At 40.0% G+C, this 18,795-nt stretch overlaps 1 protein-coding gene across 1 annotated transcript in view; it reads right to left on the bottom strand.

Moving 5' to 3' along the window:
- Positions 1–18,795, bottom strand: part of garem2.S (GRB2 associated regulator of MAPK1 subtype 2 S homeolog) — a 47,465-nt gene that overhangs the window by 10,129 nt on the left and 18,541 nt on the right. Inside the window, exon 2 of the mRNA XM_018266052.2 lies at positions 15,007–15,147. Within this exon, the coding sequence (XP_018121541.1) occupies positions 15,007–15,147 (141 nt within the window). The remainder of the gene's footprint in view (positions 1–15,006; positions 15,148–18,795) is intronic.

Here is an 18,795-nt window from a genome sequence, read left to right as displayed (position 1 = left end):
CATGCATAGAGCCATACATGGAGCCATGCATAGAACCACACATGGAGCCATGCATAGAGCCACACAAGGAGCCATGCATAGAGACACACATGGAGCCATGCATAGAGACATACAAGGAGCCGTGCATAGAGACACACAAAGAGACAAACATGGAGCCATGCAGAGAGACACACATGGAGCCATGCATAGAGACACACATAGAGACACACATGGAGCCATGCATAGAGACACACATGGAGCCATGCATAGAGACACACAAGGAGCCATGCATAGAGACACACATGGAGCCATGCATAGAGACACACATGGAGCCATGCATAGAGACACGCAAAGAGACAAACATGGAGCCATGCATAGAGACACACATGGAGCTATGCATGGAGACACACATGGAGCCATGCATAAAGACACGCATAGAGACACACATGGAGCCATGCATAGAGACACACAAGGAATGACACACAGTGTACCCTTCAGTAAAGTGATGTAGTGATAGGAATAGCCATGGTTGGCCAAGTGTTTAGATCAACAACACAAAGATATTCAATGAGCCTTTGGAGAGACAACAAACAATAAGCTAATGAGTCGCTTTGTGCATTAAACAATGTGATGCTGCAACTTTTTCCTGATGAGGACGAGGAGCCTGGGGAAAGAATAATAATTATTCGTAGGAATTGGATTTTTGCGCCTGAGAGAACATGGAAATCCCACACAAAAGTTAACAAGAAGGTCCCAGATGACTTCATTCATTATAGACAATTAGTCTCCGGTGACTTCTCCATGAACCCACTGGTTGTCTGAATGTGATTGTTCAGCTCCAGTTTGGTTCTGTGCAGCAGCCCATTCTTTTCATTGCTTTCAGCTGCCTTTCCTTCCATTGTGACTGAGGTGTGGGGGTTCCCACGGAACATTCATTCGTTTCATCTCGGTTCTGTAAGCTTCAGCCTGTAGCCAATAGAAACACAGCCCATATATATATATATACACACTATATTTCTTATTTGTTCTGATTAGAAACGTGTGTTTGTCTTGCTTGTTTAGGTTGGTCTTGCCCAGCAAGTAGCACAGCCGCTGGGTCTCACTTTATCTGCATTGACTCCTCCAGGTCACATTCAAACCACAAACTCAACACTGAACTCTGTAACAAGGTCCGTATTGAAGTCGGGTGTAACCCCAGGACAACATTAGTCATGGGTATGTCCCATTGGTTGCTCCATAGCAGCTACATTTGGAGTAACCCCTGTGCACCCTTTAAACTCCCGATTGGTATGGGCTACAGGGGCACTGGTGTAGGCCAAGCAGCATTTCTTTGCCATTTATTATAGCTACTCAGAGGGATCAATCCAATGGAATTGCCCAGCTGGCAGAGAACTGTATATTCCCGACATGAGGCATTGCATATATACTGTACATATATATCTCTTGGCTGTACCTCAGCTCAGAGTCCAGAGGAAGAGTTGAGGGTGAGGGTGGAGAGTCAATAGTCTGTTCTCCAGTTCAGAACCTGGGACAGCACTGGGTGAGACTCATGAACAAGAGTAAGTTCCATGGGAATAATATTCAGTAACGGGGAATATTAAAGAACCTTCCTGTTCAGCAGCAGTTTAATTAGATATTAATGTGCCCAACAGATAAATTCCCCCTCCCACAGACACATATTTAAACCTATTAACTAGCCGCCCACCAAAAGATCTGCACAGCCAATGAGTGCCAGTGGCAGATGCCTTGGGAAGGAAAGCCAGGGAAGGGGGTGCAACTGGAGGGGAAGAGGTTTCTCTGATGTTCTTCTAATTAGGAATAAAATTAGAAACCTTTCTCACATCTTTCCTAAGCAGAAGAACATCAGCCTCTTTCTTTCTCCTGACAACTTCCTTGACTACTTGCTGGTCAGACTGGTGGGAAACTGACCAGCAGGTGGCGCTGTTGTAACACAATTCATTCATATTAACAGCACATGTATCCCTTAATATCTTGTAATTAAAATAAATAATGAATGTACATTGCAGAAGTGCTTAGAATAGCCCGCTCATCAATTTTATATTCACTTCTTTTCAAGGTTTACTTATCCTTTAAAGGGCAACAGACCGAAGAAAAATATCATTGATACTGGAATTGTTACTGCTGATTTACACACAGAGAATCAGTCATGTGTATGAGTCGTGTATCTACCCCCCATTATATTCACACTACACTTTCATCCTTAGCCTTGGGCTGATCTTGGGTTGACACCTTTTCTGGAAAAAAATACCGGCCTTCCTATATATTTATCTTTATTCCCTATTAATAACATTGGGATCACTGACCTTCCTATATATTTATCTTTATTCCCTATTATTAACATTGGGATCACTGACCTTCCTATATATTTATCTTTATTCCCTATTAATAACATTGGGATCACTGACCTTCCTATATATTTATCTTTATTCCCTATTAATAACATTGGGATCACTGGCCTTCCTATATATTTATCTTTATTCCCTATTAATAACATTGGGATCACTGACCTTCCTATATATTTATCTTTATTCCCTATTAATAACATTGGGATCACTGACCTTCCTATATATTTATCTTTATTCCTATTAATAACATTGGGATCACTGACCTTCCTATATATTTATCTTTATTCCCTATTAATAACATTGGGATCACTGACCTTCCTATATATTTATCTTTATTCCCTATTAATAACATTGGGATCACTGACCTTCCTATATATTTATCTTTATTCCCTATTAATAACATTGGGATCACTGACCTTCCTATATATTTATCTTTATTCCCTATTAATAACATTGGGATCACTGACCTTCCTATATATTTATCTTTATTCCCTATTAATAACATTGGGATCACTGACCTCCCTATATATTTATCTTTATTCCCTATTAATAACATTGGGATCACTGACCTTCCTATATATTTATCTTTATTCCCTATTAATAACATTGGGATCACTGACCTTCCTATATATTTATCTTTATTCCCTATTAATAACATTGGGATCACTGACCTTCCTATATATTTATCTTTATTCCCTATTAATAACATTGGGATCACTGACCTTCCTATATATTTATCTTTATTCCCTATTAATAACATTGGGCTCAACCATCATTTTCACTGGCCAGGTGGCAACCCTAGGCTGATCCCTGGCTGCTAATGGATAATATCACATTATTCTATGGCTCCTGCATTTCTCTACATGGCACACATCATACAAAGCGATTATTCTAAGTTCAGTAGAGAAATGGAAGCTTACTGGCAACTTGTTGCTATGGGTTACTGGACCCTAGTAGAAAGCACTGGGGAAGCACAAACTCCACTGGTTCCTGAGAGTCCAAACTGCTATAGAAACGTCTCCATGGAATCCAATGAATAGAACTTGCTGTAACTGCTGATCTCCAGGTAAAACACTGCTACGTGTCAGCTGGGCCTTTGCAGGAATAGTGGAGGTAAAGCGTCTCAAGCTGAACTATAACTCACACACAAAGACATTTGGCTCAATAAGAGACTTTCTGCAGGCAGGGAAGGTATAGGACTCGATACACAGGCTTAGCTTTAATAGGATATCTTGTCCCAAGAACAATACCTGCCCCAGAGGTGCCCGGGAAGGGGTTAATGACAAGATGAATGACTTGTTTGTGCTCCGCCAGTCGCAGTTTAGTCAATTCCATTTCAATGGCTTTAACCAACGGCAGCAGCAGCTATTGATCAGCTCTTGTTTAATCATTGATTCGCCCTATGCCGACTCCCAGAGGTCACCAGTGGCCCATTTATAGGAGAAACCAATATGACAGAACAGCCTAATGGGAGTGAGAGGGGAGGGTGGGAGCAGCCGTCTCTCTCTTTATGCTGAACCAGCAGTGACGTATGTATTGCACTATGGGCACAAGTACCTGGGGGTGCAAATAAACTGGTTGCTTTATCAAGAGACAGTGTGGCAGCACCCACATATGCTGATGACTAAGGTTCCTGGAGCAGAATAACCTTAAAGGGGAACTATAACAAAAAATTTAAATGTAATATAAGCTTCAGCATACTGAAATAAGCAACTTTTGAAATACAATCAATTAAATATTCTGCATTGTTTGTGAAATAATCAAGTTTATCTTCACTATTCCTCTCTCAGCATCTGTTTCTCTTCATTCTGTCTTCATGCAGCAGTTGGGTGTCAGATATTCACTGACAGTTACATCCAATATATCTTATAGGGGGGCTCCTTTTGCCTAGAAGATGTATTAGAGGTCACTCTATTAAACTCACCAGACATCATGTCTCTCTACATGCAGAATTTGTGCAAAAGGCAGTTATTTTGTTTGTACTGGAATCAGTTATTTGAGTGAGATCTAATACATCTGCTAGGAGGTTGGGTGTTAGATGTTGACAGTTAGATCCAATATATCTTATAGGGGGGCTCCTTTTGCCTAGAAGATGTATTAGAGCTCACTCTATTAAACTCACCAGACATCATGTCTCTCTACATGCAGAATTTGTGCAAAAGGCAGTTATTTTGTTAGATTTTGTTTGTACTGGAATCAGTTATTTGAGTGAGTTCTAATACATCTGCTAGGAAAGGAGCCCCCCTATAAGATATATTGGATGTAACTGTCAGTGAATATCTGACACCCAACTGCTGCATGAAGAGAGAATGAAGAGAAACAGATGCTGAGAGAGGAATAGTGAAGATAAACTTGATTATTTGAGAAACGATGCAGAATATTTAATTGATTGTATATACAAAGTTTCTTATTTCAATATGTTGAAGCTTGTATTAAATTTCAGTTCCCCTTTAATATGGAAATGGATTTGGGGCTGACATGTGTTTCTCTGTCTGATGCACAGGGACTAGGGATGATGCAGGAGGCCCAGAGAAACTATTATTGTAGCCATATGTTCCCATAACTGCCAGTTAGACACAGACGCCCCATATCTGCGGAGAAAGGGGATAATGATTTATTTATTAACAGCTCGTCCTCAGCTGATTCTCTGGATGAGTTAAAAGCTTCCGACTCCAGGCAAGTGGCAGCCTCCCTGTACTTCCCAGTTCCCATTACACGGGAGGAGAATAAAGCACAAACGCTGGAGTCGCTCAGAGTTTCCATCCAAACGGCTCCAGCTCAGCAGCCCCCAATGTTGGTCGTGTATCTCCTGAAACCTCCAGCAACAGCCCCACAGTCAGGAACCCACCCTGGAGACAAAAGGTCTCTATGTGTCTGTATCAGGGTCAAGGTTTCCCAAATAACTGGACTGACTATAATTGGCCCCTGACTGAGGGTCCCCAGACTGACACAGGGGGGCAAATGTATTTTTTTGGTCTGGGATACCATTCACCCCCAGAATTAATAATGACGCCCCATTCTCTAAACAGGAGCCGGACTTTATCTGGACAGTCAATGTGATCCAAGTCCAGACCAAAACAAAAAACACAGACTATGGATTTAGAAACCTACAATGTATTTGGATTTCCCCAATACTCCTTCCTTATTGATGTATTTGGATTATCCTGGAACCCCAGTGATGCCTCTCAATGGCCACGGCACAAATGGATGGGAATTGAGAGAAGCCTCGTTATTGTCTCTCATTTATACAGATCCACAATGTGCGGCACAACAGACCATATAAACACTATATAAATTGCACATACACGTCAGTTCTCTGTATTAACAGCCCATGGGTTGTGGCTTTCGGGGGATGTTAACCCTTCATTTGCCTTAAAACCTTTTGGGAAAAATATCAGTTCTGTTTACTTTTGGCAGGTGCCATGTTCCATATAAATCTTTTAATGGTAAATTATCTGCGCCGTGTCCTAACCCAAGAAACCCCCCTGTTCCTCTCGGCTGCACTTAGCCAATGTCTCCCCGTGGGACCCCAGCGTGCAATAATCCTGCCTATCATTTGTCATCCTTCCTTCCGGAGTAAATATTGGATTTTACTGAGCTCACATCCCCTCGAAATCACTACGTCTAAATCACTGCCCATCCTGACTGTCAGCTCTCTGGCTCTGGGTATAAATGGCCTTATTCTTGGAGTCTGATCAGTGGGAAAACTGCCAAGTAGAGATTGGCATTAAGCCCCCGATCCTTCAGCCTATAATTCCCTCTATACCATGAGCTGTTGCACCAGAGAACCAAGGCTGCGATAGAGTAACAGTGATAGTAAAGTGCAGTCACTTCTCACCCACCATTTGTACTTACAGACGTCACATTAGTGTATCACTGGGTCCCAACAAATATGTGAATATATATATATATATACATCTAAAGGTTTATAAAGCTCCCCCTCCCTACAAGGCCAGCGAGGATGAGTAAGTGCCCTAAAAGGGCACGAAACGCGTTAGGCCATTTTCTACTATGTCCTAATAAATGTTTTTGCATTTTTTTAATAATCCTGACTGTTTTTTGGAGGGACTCACAACTATTGTTACAATTTCATGGATATGCAACTGTGGACTGGGGTGAACTGTGAGTATATCCCCCCCCCCCCCCACATAAACAAATTTTTGCTTGATGCATAGCTTATTGCAAACTTTTTGATTGTGGTAGTGCATATACTGGCCCCTGGCACCTGTTCTTTCTGGGTTTTGTTACCATTTTTTCAGCAAGGATCAGCCCTTACCATAGGGCAAGTGCAGGGTTGAACTGGGCCAGCAGGAGATATTGAAAAAAACCCAGTGGGCTCTGCTGACCCAGACCTGCTCCCACTGTGCTGTCCCCTGACCCCCAATCATGGTGGAAAAAAGTGAAAATCAGACACGTGACTAGGTATGTGTTGGGGGAGTGGGGGGCAGAGGTGGGTTGCGACACCGGGTAGACTTCATGGCTGGGCAACCCAGGGGGCCCTAAGCAGGATCAGACTGGGCCAGTGGAACACCGAGAAAAAACCCGGTGGGCCCCAACTCTCGTGGGTCTCCGCTGGTCAAGACCGCTCCCTCTCGGCTCACGCATTTGCACAGGAATTCGCTCACGCGAGCGGGAAGGGGGCAAAGTTTGCAACTCGGTGGGACCCAAATTGTCCAGTCCGACCCTGGCCCTAAGGCAGAATCCATGGTGGGTCCCAGACCCCTCCAGTCCAGTGCTGGGCAGGTGGCAAGTAGAGGGCTCCATTGCTGCCAGTGCCTGAGTCCAAATGTGCACATCTGAATGACGCAATGGGGGAAGTGTAGGGGGCAGGAAGGTGTGTAAGTGCCCCTAATTGTGCCACATGAATACAACACTGACAAATTCATGCAGTTCTGCTGGAAGGACATGGAGTTAGGAATTTAGGAAGGAAACAGCAGATTGTAGGAGGAAATCATGGCTTTAGATGCTTCTCCAAACTGCTGATTATAAAAAGGTCTAATTCAGAGCAAGTATCTTCCTGTAATAGGGTCTGTTTTATACTGGAGTCTAAAGGCAGAGACACAAAGACTAAACATCTAACTTATTCATCAGCGAGACTTACTGTGCAATGTTTAAAAGCTCAGCCGGTCAGGACAGTGAGTGCTCCGTATAAATCACACTGGCTCCCCAGAATTCCAACGTGGCTCCTACAGACAGTCGTGTCTCACGTGCAGCCCCTCGTATATTCAATGGAGGGGCTGAGACAGACGCAGATCAATAGTTTGTTCTTACAGGAATACAGATGGGGAAAGAAATATTTCAAGAGGAATATATTATGATGAATAAAACAGGCTTATTCCCAGAGCTCAGAGATGCCCAACACAGTTTTTATCCTGCCAGGTCTCCACTTGTTTCATTCAGAAGTTACCGGACTGTTAGTCATAAAGGGGCCACAGAATTTCTATATGGACTGCTAAGCACAAGGTATGTCAGCTCTTTCTGAACTGCACACCCTAGTGTCTCCATCATGTCCTCCTGACTAAATTACACTACTGTCAGTTTGTTCTACTGTTACTGTCTTGCCATATTCTTGCCTACTGTTGCCATCATATCCTATTGGCTTCATATTGCCTTGCCTGTTACAATTTTGCTCTACTGTCTCCATCTTGGCCTACTGCCTCCATTTTGGCCTACTGTCTCCATCTTGTCCTACTGTCTCCATGTTGGCTTACTGTCTCATCTTGTCCTACTGTCTCCATCTTGCCCTACTGTCTCCATCTTGGCCTACAGTCTTCATCTTGTCCTAAAATCTACATCTTGTCCTACTGTGTTCATCTTGCCTTACTGTCTCCATCTTGCCCTACTGTCTCCATCTTGATCTACTGTCTCCATCTTGTCTTACTATCTACATCTTGTCCTACTGTCTCCATCTTGCCTTACTGTCTCCGTCTTGCTCTACTGCTACTGTCTCAACCTTGCCCCACTGTCTCCCTATTGTCCTACTGTCTCCATCTTGCCCTACTGTCTCCATCTTGTCCTACTGTCTCCCTCTTGTCTTACTGTCTCCATCTTGCCCTGCTGTCTCCCTCTTGTCCTACTGTCTCCATCTTGTCCTACTGTCTCCATCTTGTCGTACTGTCTCCATCTTGTCCTACTATGTACATCTTGTCCAACTGTCTCCATCTTGCCTTACTGTCTCTATCTTGCCCTATTGTCTCTATCTTGCGCTATTGTCTCAACCTTGCCCTACTGTCTCTCTCTGGACCTACTGTCTCCCTGATTCCATATTGTTTTCATCTTGTTCTGCTATCGACATTTTTCCTCCAGTACCCTACTTGCCCTACAGTCTCCATTATATCCTTCTCTCACATTGTTCCTTACTGTCTCTATCTTGTCCTGTAGTTACCACTTTACTCTGCTGTTTTCATGACAGACATGGGTATCTTCGCCTGTTAAAAATCAATTTTTGATGCAATTGCCTGCACCTACTGCAATTATGTCCAAAATGGATGCAAATTCATGATTGTTTTGCCAAGGCCCAGTTGAGCCGAATATTTTCAAAGTCTACCTAGTGTCATTTCCAGTGTTTGCTGGAGTATTTGTGGTGTTTGGCATGTGATTGATGTCTGCGCTCAGTCCTTTAGGTGCAACAACTGACCAGTGGCAATTGATACAAAGCCCTGAGGGAACTCACATCTGAGCCAAGTTGTACCTCCCCCTGAGTCAGTAGGTGCAGCAGTAGGTTAGAATGGAAGGCAGGACAGACCGACTGATATCAAATGCAACAATAAAGAAGTGTGAGGAGCTCTTTTTTAACTTTTTTGAGGTGTAAGTCACTGAAGGAAAAGCACAAGTTGCCCAATGAGCCTGTGGATGAGGCAAATAAGCCAGAATAATGTTTCTGCCACTTTAAAGGAGAAGGAAAGGCTAAAATTAATAAGCTTTATCAGAAAGGTCTATATAAATACACCAGTAACCCCTCAAAGTAACGCTGCTCTGAGTCCTCTGTCAAAAGAAACAGCACATTTCTTTCCTTCTATTGTGTACTCATGGGCTTCTGTATCAGACTAACTGTTTTCAGCTTAAACCTCCAGGGCTAGGGCTTGAACATGCTCAGTTTGTTCCTCTCTCCTCCCTGCTGTAATCTGAGCCCAGAGCTATGAGTGAGCAGGGAGAGACTCAGGCAGGAAGTGATGTCACACCAAGCTAATATGGCAGCTGCTATCCTAAACAAACAGAGCGAGTGTCTAGAGCTGTTTACTCAGGTATGGTAAAGCATTCTGCAGAATAACTAGTATTATAGCTTGTACTATTGTGGCTAATATGTTAACAATAAACTACTTCGGTACCTTTCCTTCTCCTTTAAACACCAGCACAACAGAGATGCCTCACTACTTCCATCCACAGCCTTAAATTAGGTTTTCTATTGTTTTATCTTGTGAATTAATTTATCCGTATATCCGTTATCCCCCTTAACCACTGCTACATTGTATTATCTGAACTTTAAAGCCTTGTTAGGGCAATGGCCCACATTGGCACCTGCAATAAAAATTGCTACCATGTGCTAAAAATCTCCCCAAAATTGCCTTGACATTCCTTGCGACAATTCAGTTTAAAGGCAGGAAAGTGCGAGAGATGACGTAGTTCTGCGATAAACTGAATCCCTGCAAATAATCTCATTTAGTGTGGAGACTACAATCCCCCTGGTGTCATTGCCTTAAGGTCCCACTTGGGTGTGTTTTAAAGTGTGAATTTGATAAAATGTCTCTACTGAATGGGACTGGCTGAAATCTGATAAGAATTATTTCAAAAATGTTTTTGATTTTTATGGTTTATTTTTTTGAATTTAAGGGTAGAGGCACACAATGCTATTTGGGGGAGATTAGTCACCCAGCGACAAATCTCCTCTTCTTCAGGGCGACTAATCTCCCCGAACTGCCTCCCGCCAGCTAGAATGTAAATCTCCAGCGGGATGGCACTCGGATCGATTCGTTTTCCGAAGTCATCCAAATTTTCCTCATGAGGCAACTTCGGGCGATTTCGGAAAACGAAGCACTTAGATTGCCATACCACCGGCTATTTAAATTCTAGCCAGTGGGAGGCAGTTCGAGGAGATTAGTCGCCCTGAAGAAGAGGAGATTTGTCGCCGGGCAACTAATCTCCCCCAAATAGTATTGTGTGCCTCTACCCTTAAAGGGGTTGTTCACCTTCGAGATAACTGTTAGTATGATGTAGAGAGGGATATTCAGAGACAATTTGCAATTGGTTTTCATTTTTTATTATTTGTGGTTTTTTTACTTATTTAGCTTTTTATTCAGCATTTCACATGTTTGTAATTTCAGCCATCTTGTTGCTAGGGTCCAAAGATGAGGAATAAAGAGTAGCAATGTGTAGCATTACAGGGCATTTGTTTTTAGAAGGGGTCAGCGACGCCCATTTGAAAGAGTCAGATTAAAAAAGGCAAATAATTCTAAAACTATAAACAATGAAGACCAATTGAAAACTTGCGAAGGGTTGGCTATTCTATAACACACTAAAAGTTACCACCCTTTTGTGCAGAACCTTGATTTTTAGGAATTAGTTCCCCATTGACCTAATTGATTGAAAAAGACTGCAATAAAGTTGTTGTTTAGCACCGACCTCTCTTTAACCCTGAAATTGTTTTTAAACTAACCCTGAGCAAGTGGGATAGGCGTGACTAATAATCCTGGTGGGACATCACTAATACCCATGGTGCCGTGCGTCTGGGAGTGTAATACACCTTTATGAATGAACATTGCAAGTCAACACATTTTACAAGCCCAGTGCCTTCCAGCCATCCCTCACCCACACGCACACGCTCTGACCTGGATACATTTCACATTATTTATTCATTAGGTTGAATCACTGACAGAGTGGAACACTAAAATCTCTCATTAAGTCCCAACTCAATGGGAATGAGCTCAGATTTCTCAAAATATCCCAGCAGTCATAAAGCTGTTTCTAGGCAGAGGTATAAGGATAACAATGGCCGTGGAGCCTTATATCACCTCTTTCTCTTTGTATAGTTCATGCAGGGAGACACTTGGCCTTAATCATATCATTTACAACCCTTTGATGGCTCAGTATGTTCTGAAGATCACAAAACTGTATTGAGTGACCTGCAGTCTTATAGAATTCCCCGCATGCTACCGACAGCCAAAAGCCACCAGGGTTTAATGGGAGTGGAGGAAATGAATGTTCCATGGCCAGAAATAACCCATATTTAGTTCCTGGTTGACTTCTCTGCCCTGCCCATAGTAAACGAGAGCCAAGAACTTGGCATTGTCAGACATGATGATAAAAGTCCAATCCAAATACTGGATCAGTGAACTTCTTTGACCAAATTTTATGAAATGCAACAAAAAGTTTGTTAAATTAAGGAATAACTCTAAACAAGACAAATTTTAGGCATAGGGGTGTTTGTAAGACGAGCATTGTGTCCTAAATCCATAATTGGTCGATACAATGTTTTGTTATTATTTAACACACAAAATTGTCATGAAATAAGAATAAAGAAAGGCTTAGTCTACCGTGTTGCATAGACCATTACCCCAAACCTCCTACATCCAATGTTTTAAGGTCCATCGAGAAAGGAGCTGTAATGCTGGGAGGTTCTACAGGAGGCTTTAGAAGCATTTCGCAGAAAGTCGTGTACATTTCAAAGAAAGATTTTTTTCTTAAAATAAATTCTGAAATCTATTACTATTTATTCTACTGTTTAAACACCCTAAAATACCCAATCCTCTTAAATAACAATTTTTATTTGCCTCAGTCTATTTACTGACCAGACTCTTCTCTAGTGCTCAGGCCTAGATTTAATTAGCAGGTGCCCCATGGCCCCTGTCACCGGTTTGTAACCACCCCCTCCCCATTGGATGTGGATATTTAAAAAACAAATCAGTGCTTCAGACTCAGATTTGGTGGGGTGACATGCCGCCCCAAAAAACTTGCCACCCCAGGCCTAAGCCTTTATGGTCAGAAGGACTGACAGAACGACGTTGCATTTAGGAAACTCAAGGCAGAACAGTTGGTTTGAGAATCTGAATGTATGAGAGTTGGTTTGAAATAAAGTTAGAAGAGTCTAAGAAAATTAATCAATTATCTGAAATTAAGAGAGTGAAATTATTATCATTATTATAAATAAAGACATTTTGAGAGTTGGATTTAAAAAACTGAGGGTAGAATACTCAGTTTGAGTTAAGTCAAGGTAGGAAAGGCAGTTCCAGAAACAATTCAGTCAAACAAAGGTAAGACTGATAAATAAAGGTAGAAGAGTCTAAGAAAATGAATAAATTATCTGAAATTAAGAGAGTGTAATTATTATCATTATTATAAATAAAGAAATTTTGAGAGTTGGATTTAGAAAACTGAGCGTAGAATACTCAGTTTGAGTTAAGTCAAGGTAGGAAAGGCAGTTCCAGAAACAATTCAGTCAAACAAAGGTAAGACTGATAAATAAAGGTAGAAGAGTCTAAGAAAATGACTAAATTATCTGAAATTAAGAGAGTGTAATTATTATCATTATTATAAATAAAGAAATTTTGAGAGTTGGATTTAGAAAACTGAGCGTAGAATACTCAGTTTGAGTTAAGTCAAGGTAGGAAAGGCAGTTCCAGAAACAAAGGTAAAAGAGTCTAAGATAACGAATGAATCACAATTATTTATTAAGAGAGTGAAATTATTATCATTAATATTAATATCATTTTTACATTTGGATTAAGAAAACTGAGGGTAGAATACTCAATTTGAGTTAAGTCAAGGTAGGAAAGGTGGTTCAAGAATCTTAAGTCAGTCAAATGAAAGGTAAGACTGATAAATAAAGGTAGAAGAGTCTAAGAAAATGAATGAATTACAATTATTGAAAAGTACGAGAGTGTAATTATTATTATAATATTTATTATTATTATTATTATTATATTTATTATTATTATTATTATTATTAAAGACATTTGAGAGTCGGATTATGAAACTGAGTTAAATCAAGGTAGGAAAGGCAATTCAAGAAACGTAATTAAGAGGTAGAAACTGAAGGCAGCAGAGTCACATAAAGCAAAGGCAAGAGAGTCATGTAAATGAGTTATTTTGAGGCTTATTTTGAGTAACAGAAGATCAGAAAGTTGACGAGTCAGTGTAAAAAGCAAATTCAAACAATTTGAAAGACTGATTTTGAGAAGCTGATTTTGAGAATCTGAAAGTAGGAGACAAATGATTCTGATCAAGAGGTAGAAGAGTCAATCAGGAAACAAGTTACAGAAGCCGTTCCAATGTATTTATAGCTCTGATCTTTGCTGTTCTTGTTCCCACATTTAAACAGATAGAATTTTACCAGGAGTGATATTATTTTTATTATGTCACAGCACGAATATCTAATTACACGGGAGCCTCACCCGCTGACTGCCTATAAAAGGGTGTAATTAATATGTCATCGATGCTTGGAGGTTCCTGCAGAAAACAAAGGGTTTGTCACAGTGTGGTTTTCCCTTCTAATGAACCAGAGCGTAAAATAGCTGAGTGCAAAGATCATGATCTGCCAATCTCAGCTATTACTGTCGGCAAAAGAACAATAAGGTCAAATGAGAGTCAAGTTGATGGGTTTTTTTATAGGCAAAAATGGAAAAGAACCCACTGGAGTTATTTTGTGAGGATTGAAGAAGGGGGGGAACATTTGTAGACCAAGATCTACAGTAAAGACGCGTTAGTTTGATGGTAAAAATCATTATCATACAAGGACAATATACTTTCACACATTTGATATTGATATTTTTTGATATATTTATTCGGAGTTTTGGAGAATGTTTTCATATTGATGTTGGTTCCTGCCCCGGTGGAGCTTCCATCTAATATCCTTGTCACATTCAAAGGGACTTGGTTCAGTTTCATCAAAACCCAGTTAACCTACCAATATACTAATGAGTGTAGTAGGAAACCACTGCAACAAGGGGACAACTTCAAAATCAACACAGTGGTCTGTTGGAAACTGAACCCCAACACCGTGAGACACAACGCTAACAGCATCTTTTTCAACGCCTTTGATGTAGTTGAATCGAAGTCTCAGTTTCCAACCTCATTGAGAGGTGGAACTACTCAGAGGTACTTGTTCCAGTGCAGTGGCATAACGAGAGGTTTTACCAGTATTTATTGAAACCGTATCAGGAATTAGCATTGATCTAAATATTATATAGTATACATTTCATTGTTTGCTCTGGGTTTCTGCATGGGAACATCTTTGACTCTGGAAAGTGTAGGTAACAGCCAAGTGTCAGAACTTGTGAAGGTCACTAAAGGCCATTTCCAACTCACCCTAGACTTTTCTTTCCAGCATGATGTTAATGCAACGTCATCACTTTTCGACATCCAATTCAACCCAGATATTGTTGAAATTTGTACACCGGATTAGGCCTGGCAGAATCCCTTTACTTCCCAGAAACTTATTGGAGATGGAGGGAAAACGAAACAGTTACCTCCCATGGATAATCCTCTTGAAATGCGTCGCCATTTCCGATATATTTCCATCACTGCACTGACCTTGACTTCAACTTAATTTCTAACTTTTTGGAAATTTTATAAAAAAAAACATTTTCAAGATCTATGAAATAAATGAATACTTTTTTCCCAGTTCTCTAAAAAACAACGAACATTTGTTTCAGCCCATTGCACTTACCTGGATACTGGAGAGGGATGTCTATTTTTGGCCCTATAACATAGTGTCCCTCCTCGAGGCTGTGAGCTGTCACTGTTGTCCACTGTCGGCAGGAATGAATCAAAATGACATCTTCGTCCCTCACCCCATCCACATACTCCCCTGCAGCAAGAACATCATTGTTAGCAAAGGAAAAAAAAACATTTATTGACTAAAAACATATATACTGTATGTATTAACAGTTTTAGTTCAGTATTTATAAGTAAAATGTACATGCCTGTAAGGAAATACAGTCCATATTCCATAGGGCCATCCCTATAACCAAAAATCTCTAAGTAAAAACTATTTTAAAATACAGAAGGGAAATGTGCCAAAAATAGATGGTTTACAATAGCCTCATCTAAGATCTGAGCCTTAAAGGGATTCTCTCATGTAGTTTTTATTTCTAAATGACACTGTTTACACTGCAAATAATTAACTGTACAATATAAAATGTCATTCCTGAACCAACAAGTGTATTTAGTTGTAATATTGGTGTGTAGGTGCATCTCAGCTCATTTTGCCTGGTCATGTGATTTCAGAAAGAGCCAGCACTTTAGGATGGAACTGCTTTCTGGCAGGCTGTTGTTTCTCCTACTCAATGTAACTGAATGTGTCTCAGTGGGACCTGGATTTTACTATTGAGTGCTGTTCTTATATCTACCAGGCAGCTGTTATCTTGTGTTAGGGAGCTGCTATCTGTTGATGGGCTGTTGGGGGGAAGGGAGGAGGTGATATCAGTCCAACTTGCAGTAGAGCAATAAAGAGTGACTGAAGTTTATCAGAGCAGAGTCACATGACTGAGGACACCTGGGAAACCGACAGTATGTCTAACCCCATGTCAGATTTCAAAATTAAATATAAAAAAATATGTTTGCTCTTTTGAAAAACAGATTTCAGAGAAAAAGTCTGCTGAAGTAGCACTATTAACTGATGTGTGTTTTCCCCATGACAGACAGTATCCCTTTAATGCTGTATATATATATATATATATATATATATATATATATATATATATATATATATATATGGTGCAACATATTACATACATGGTAGGAAGATGCTGTCTCAGCCAAAAACAAACACATAGGAAGGGCCACATGTCTATCAGAGGGCATATTATAAATGCCCTCTGAGCTGCAGTTAATCAAAAGATAAGATAGATCATTATTCATATTAATGGTATACATCTCTTGCTAAGCATGTTCCATAACTGTTGCAGTCAGCATATAGTGCATTTGATTGATGGGGATATACCTGACATTTTAATTGCCGTTACTTAAATGTCCCATGGGTTGTGGCCTTTACACTCTGTTAGATTTTATCTCTTAAGGCATTCACATAGGGGGTGAGTTGTCAGATATCTGAGCAATCAGCCCTTGGGCTAAAAATTCAAGTGTTGGGCCAGCTGGCCAGTAGTGAGGCTTAAAAGTGAAATAAAATGAAGAAATGTCCCCTTTAGCTGCTGTAGGAACAAGTACAACAGCCCTATGGCAAAGTAAAGACATTTTATTGGCGTTTAAGAAGCTGCAGATGCAATGGAGCCAACACCAATTCATTTATTTTGATCTAAGCAACCATATTGTTAATTTTTAATGTGAAACAGTGCTTCCTTAAATTTAAAGAGATTGTTCACCTTTTAATTTTCTTTTAGTAGGATGTAGAGAGGGATATTCTGAGACAATTTGCAATTGGTTTTCATTTTTTATTTGTGGTTTTTGAGTTATTTAGCTTTTTATTCAGCAGCTCTCCAGTTTGTAATTTTAGCCGTCAGGTTGCTATGGACCCAATTCCTCTAGCAACCATGCATTGATTTGAGTAAGAGACTGGAATCTGAATAGGAGAGGCCTGAATAGAAAGATGAGGAATAAAAATTAGCAATAACAGTAGCCTTACAAAGCATTTGATTTTTGATGGGGTCAGTGACCCCCATATGAAAGCTGGAAAGAGTCAGAAGAAAAAGGCAAATAATTCAAAAACTATAAAAAAAAAAGGAAAAATATAGTCCAATTGAAAAGTTGCTTAAAATTAGCCATTCTGCAACATACTAAAAGTTAACTTTAAGGGGAACTATCGCTAAAATAAAAAATTTAAATAAGCTTCCTCATACTGAAATAAGAAACTTTCTAAATACAATCAATTAAAAATTCTGCATCTTTTTTTATAATAATCAAGTTTATCTTCACTATCCCTCTCTCAGCATCTGTTTCTCTTCATTCTCTCTTCATGCAGCAGTTGGGTGTCAGATATTCACTGACAGTTACATCCAATATATCTTATAGGGGGGCTCCTTTTGCCTAGAAGATGTATTAGAGCTCAATCTATTAAACTCACAGACATCATGTCTCTCTACATGCAGGATTTGTGCAAAAGGCAGTTATTTTGTTACATTTTGTTTGTACTGGAATCAGTTATTTGAGTGAGCTCTAACACATATGAGAGAGGGATAGTGAAGATAAACTTGATATTTTCAGAAACTATGCATCTTTCAAAATATTCCTCAGAGTTCACCAAAGTAATTGATCCCCAGAGAGCCTAATTACCATATTTACCAGGAAACGTGATCACAAAAAGAATTTGATCAACAAACAATGTAGTCATTGCAATAACTTGCTTAGCAAAATAGATAAGAACTTACACACCAAAAACTAATCAGCCATAGACCTTCTCTCAAAGTGTTTGATTACCAAAGAAAATAATTCCTAAAGAATTTATTTCCAAACAGTTCAAAAGACACTTTCCGCAAAGAATGTAATTTCTGAAGTGCTTGATCACCAAAATATGTAGTTCCTCAGGAGTTTGGTCACCAAAGAACATTATCCCTAAAGATATTGATCACCAAAGAATTTGCTCACCAAAGAATTTAATTCCTAAAGAGGTTGATCACCCAAAATGTAGTTCCAGAAGAGCTTGCTAACCAAGAAACATTATTCCTTAAGACTTTGCTCACCGATGGACACAATCCCTAAAGATATTGATCACCAAAGAATTTGGTCACCAAAGAATGTAATTCCTAAAGAGCTTCATCACCAAAATGTAGTTCCAGAAAATTTTGCTCACCAAGGAATATTATCCCTAAAGACTTTGCTCACCAAAAAACATCATCCCTAAAAATATTGATCACCAAAGAATTTGCTCACCAAAGAATGTTATTCCTAAAGAACTTGATCACCCAAAATGTAGTTCCAGAAGAATTTGCTCACCAAGGAACATTATCCCTACAGACTTTGCTCACCAAAGAACATGGTCCCTAAAGATATTGATCACCAAAGAAGTTGCTCAGCAAAGAACGTAATTCCTTAGGAGCTTGATCACCCAAAATGTAGTTCCAGAAGTGTTTGCTCACCAAGAAATATTGCCACTAAAGAATTTGGTCATGAAAGCGTTTGCTCACCAAAAAAACAGCTTGATCACCCAAAATTAAGTTCCACAAGAGTTTGCTCACTGTGGAACATTATCCCTAAAGTTTACTCACCAAAAAATATTATGCCTAAAGGAATTGCTCACCAAAGAGTTTGCTCACCAAAGAACATAATCCCTAAAGAAATTGATCACTAAAGAATTTGCTCACCAAAGAATGTAATTCATAAAGAGCTTGATCACCCAAAATGAAGTTCCAGAAGAGTTTGCTCACTGTGGAACATTATCCCTAAAGACTTTGCTCACAGAAGAGTTTGCTCACCAAAGAACATAATCCATAAATACATTGATCACCAAAGAGTTTGCTCACCAAAGAATCCCTAAAGAGCTTTATCACCCAAAATGTAGTTC

This window comes from Xenopus laevis, chromosome 5S, assembly GCF_017654675.1.
Source record: "Xenopus laevis strain J_2021 chromosome 5S, Xenopus_laevis_v10.1, whole genome shotgun sequence".
Classification (NCBI taxonomy): Eukaryota; Metazoa; Chordata; class Amphibia; order Anura; family Pipidae; genus Xenopus; species Xenopus laevis.
The sequence above is the reverse complement of the archived record's forward strand: the minus strand, read 5'-3'. Positions and strand labels throughout refer to the sequence as shown.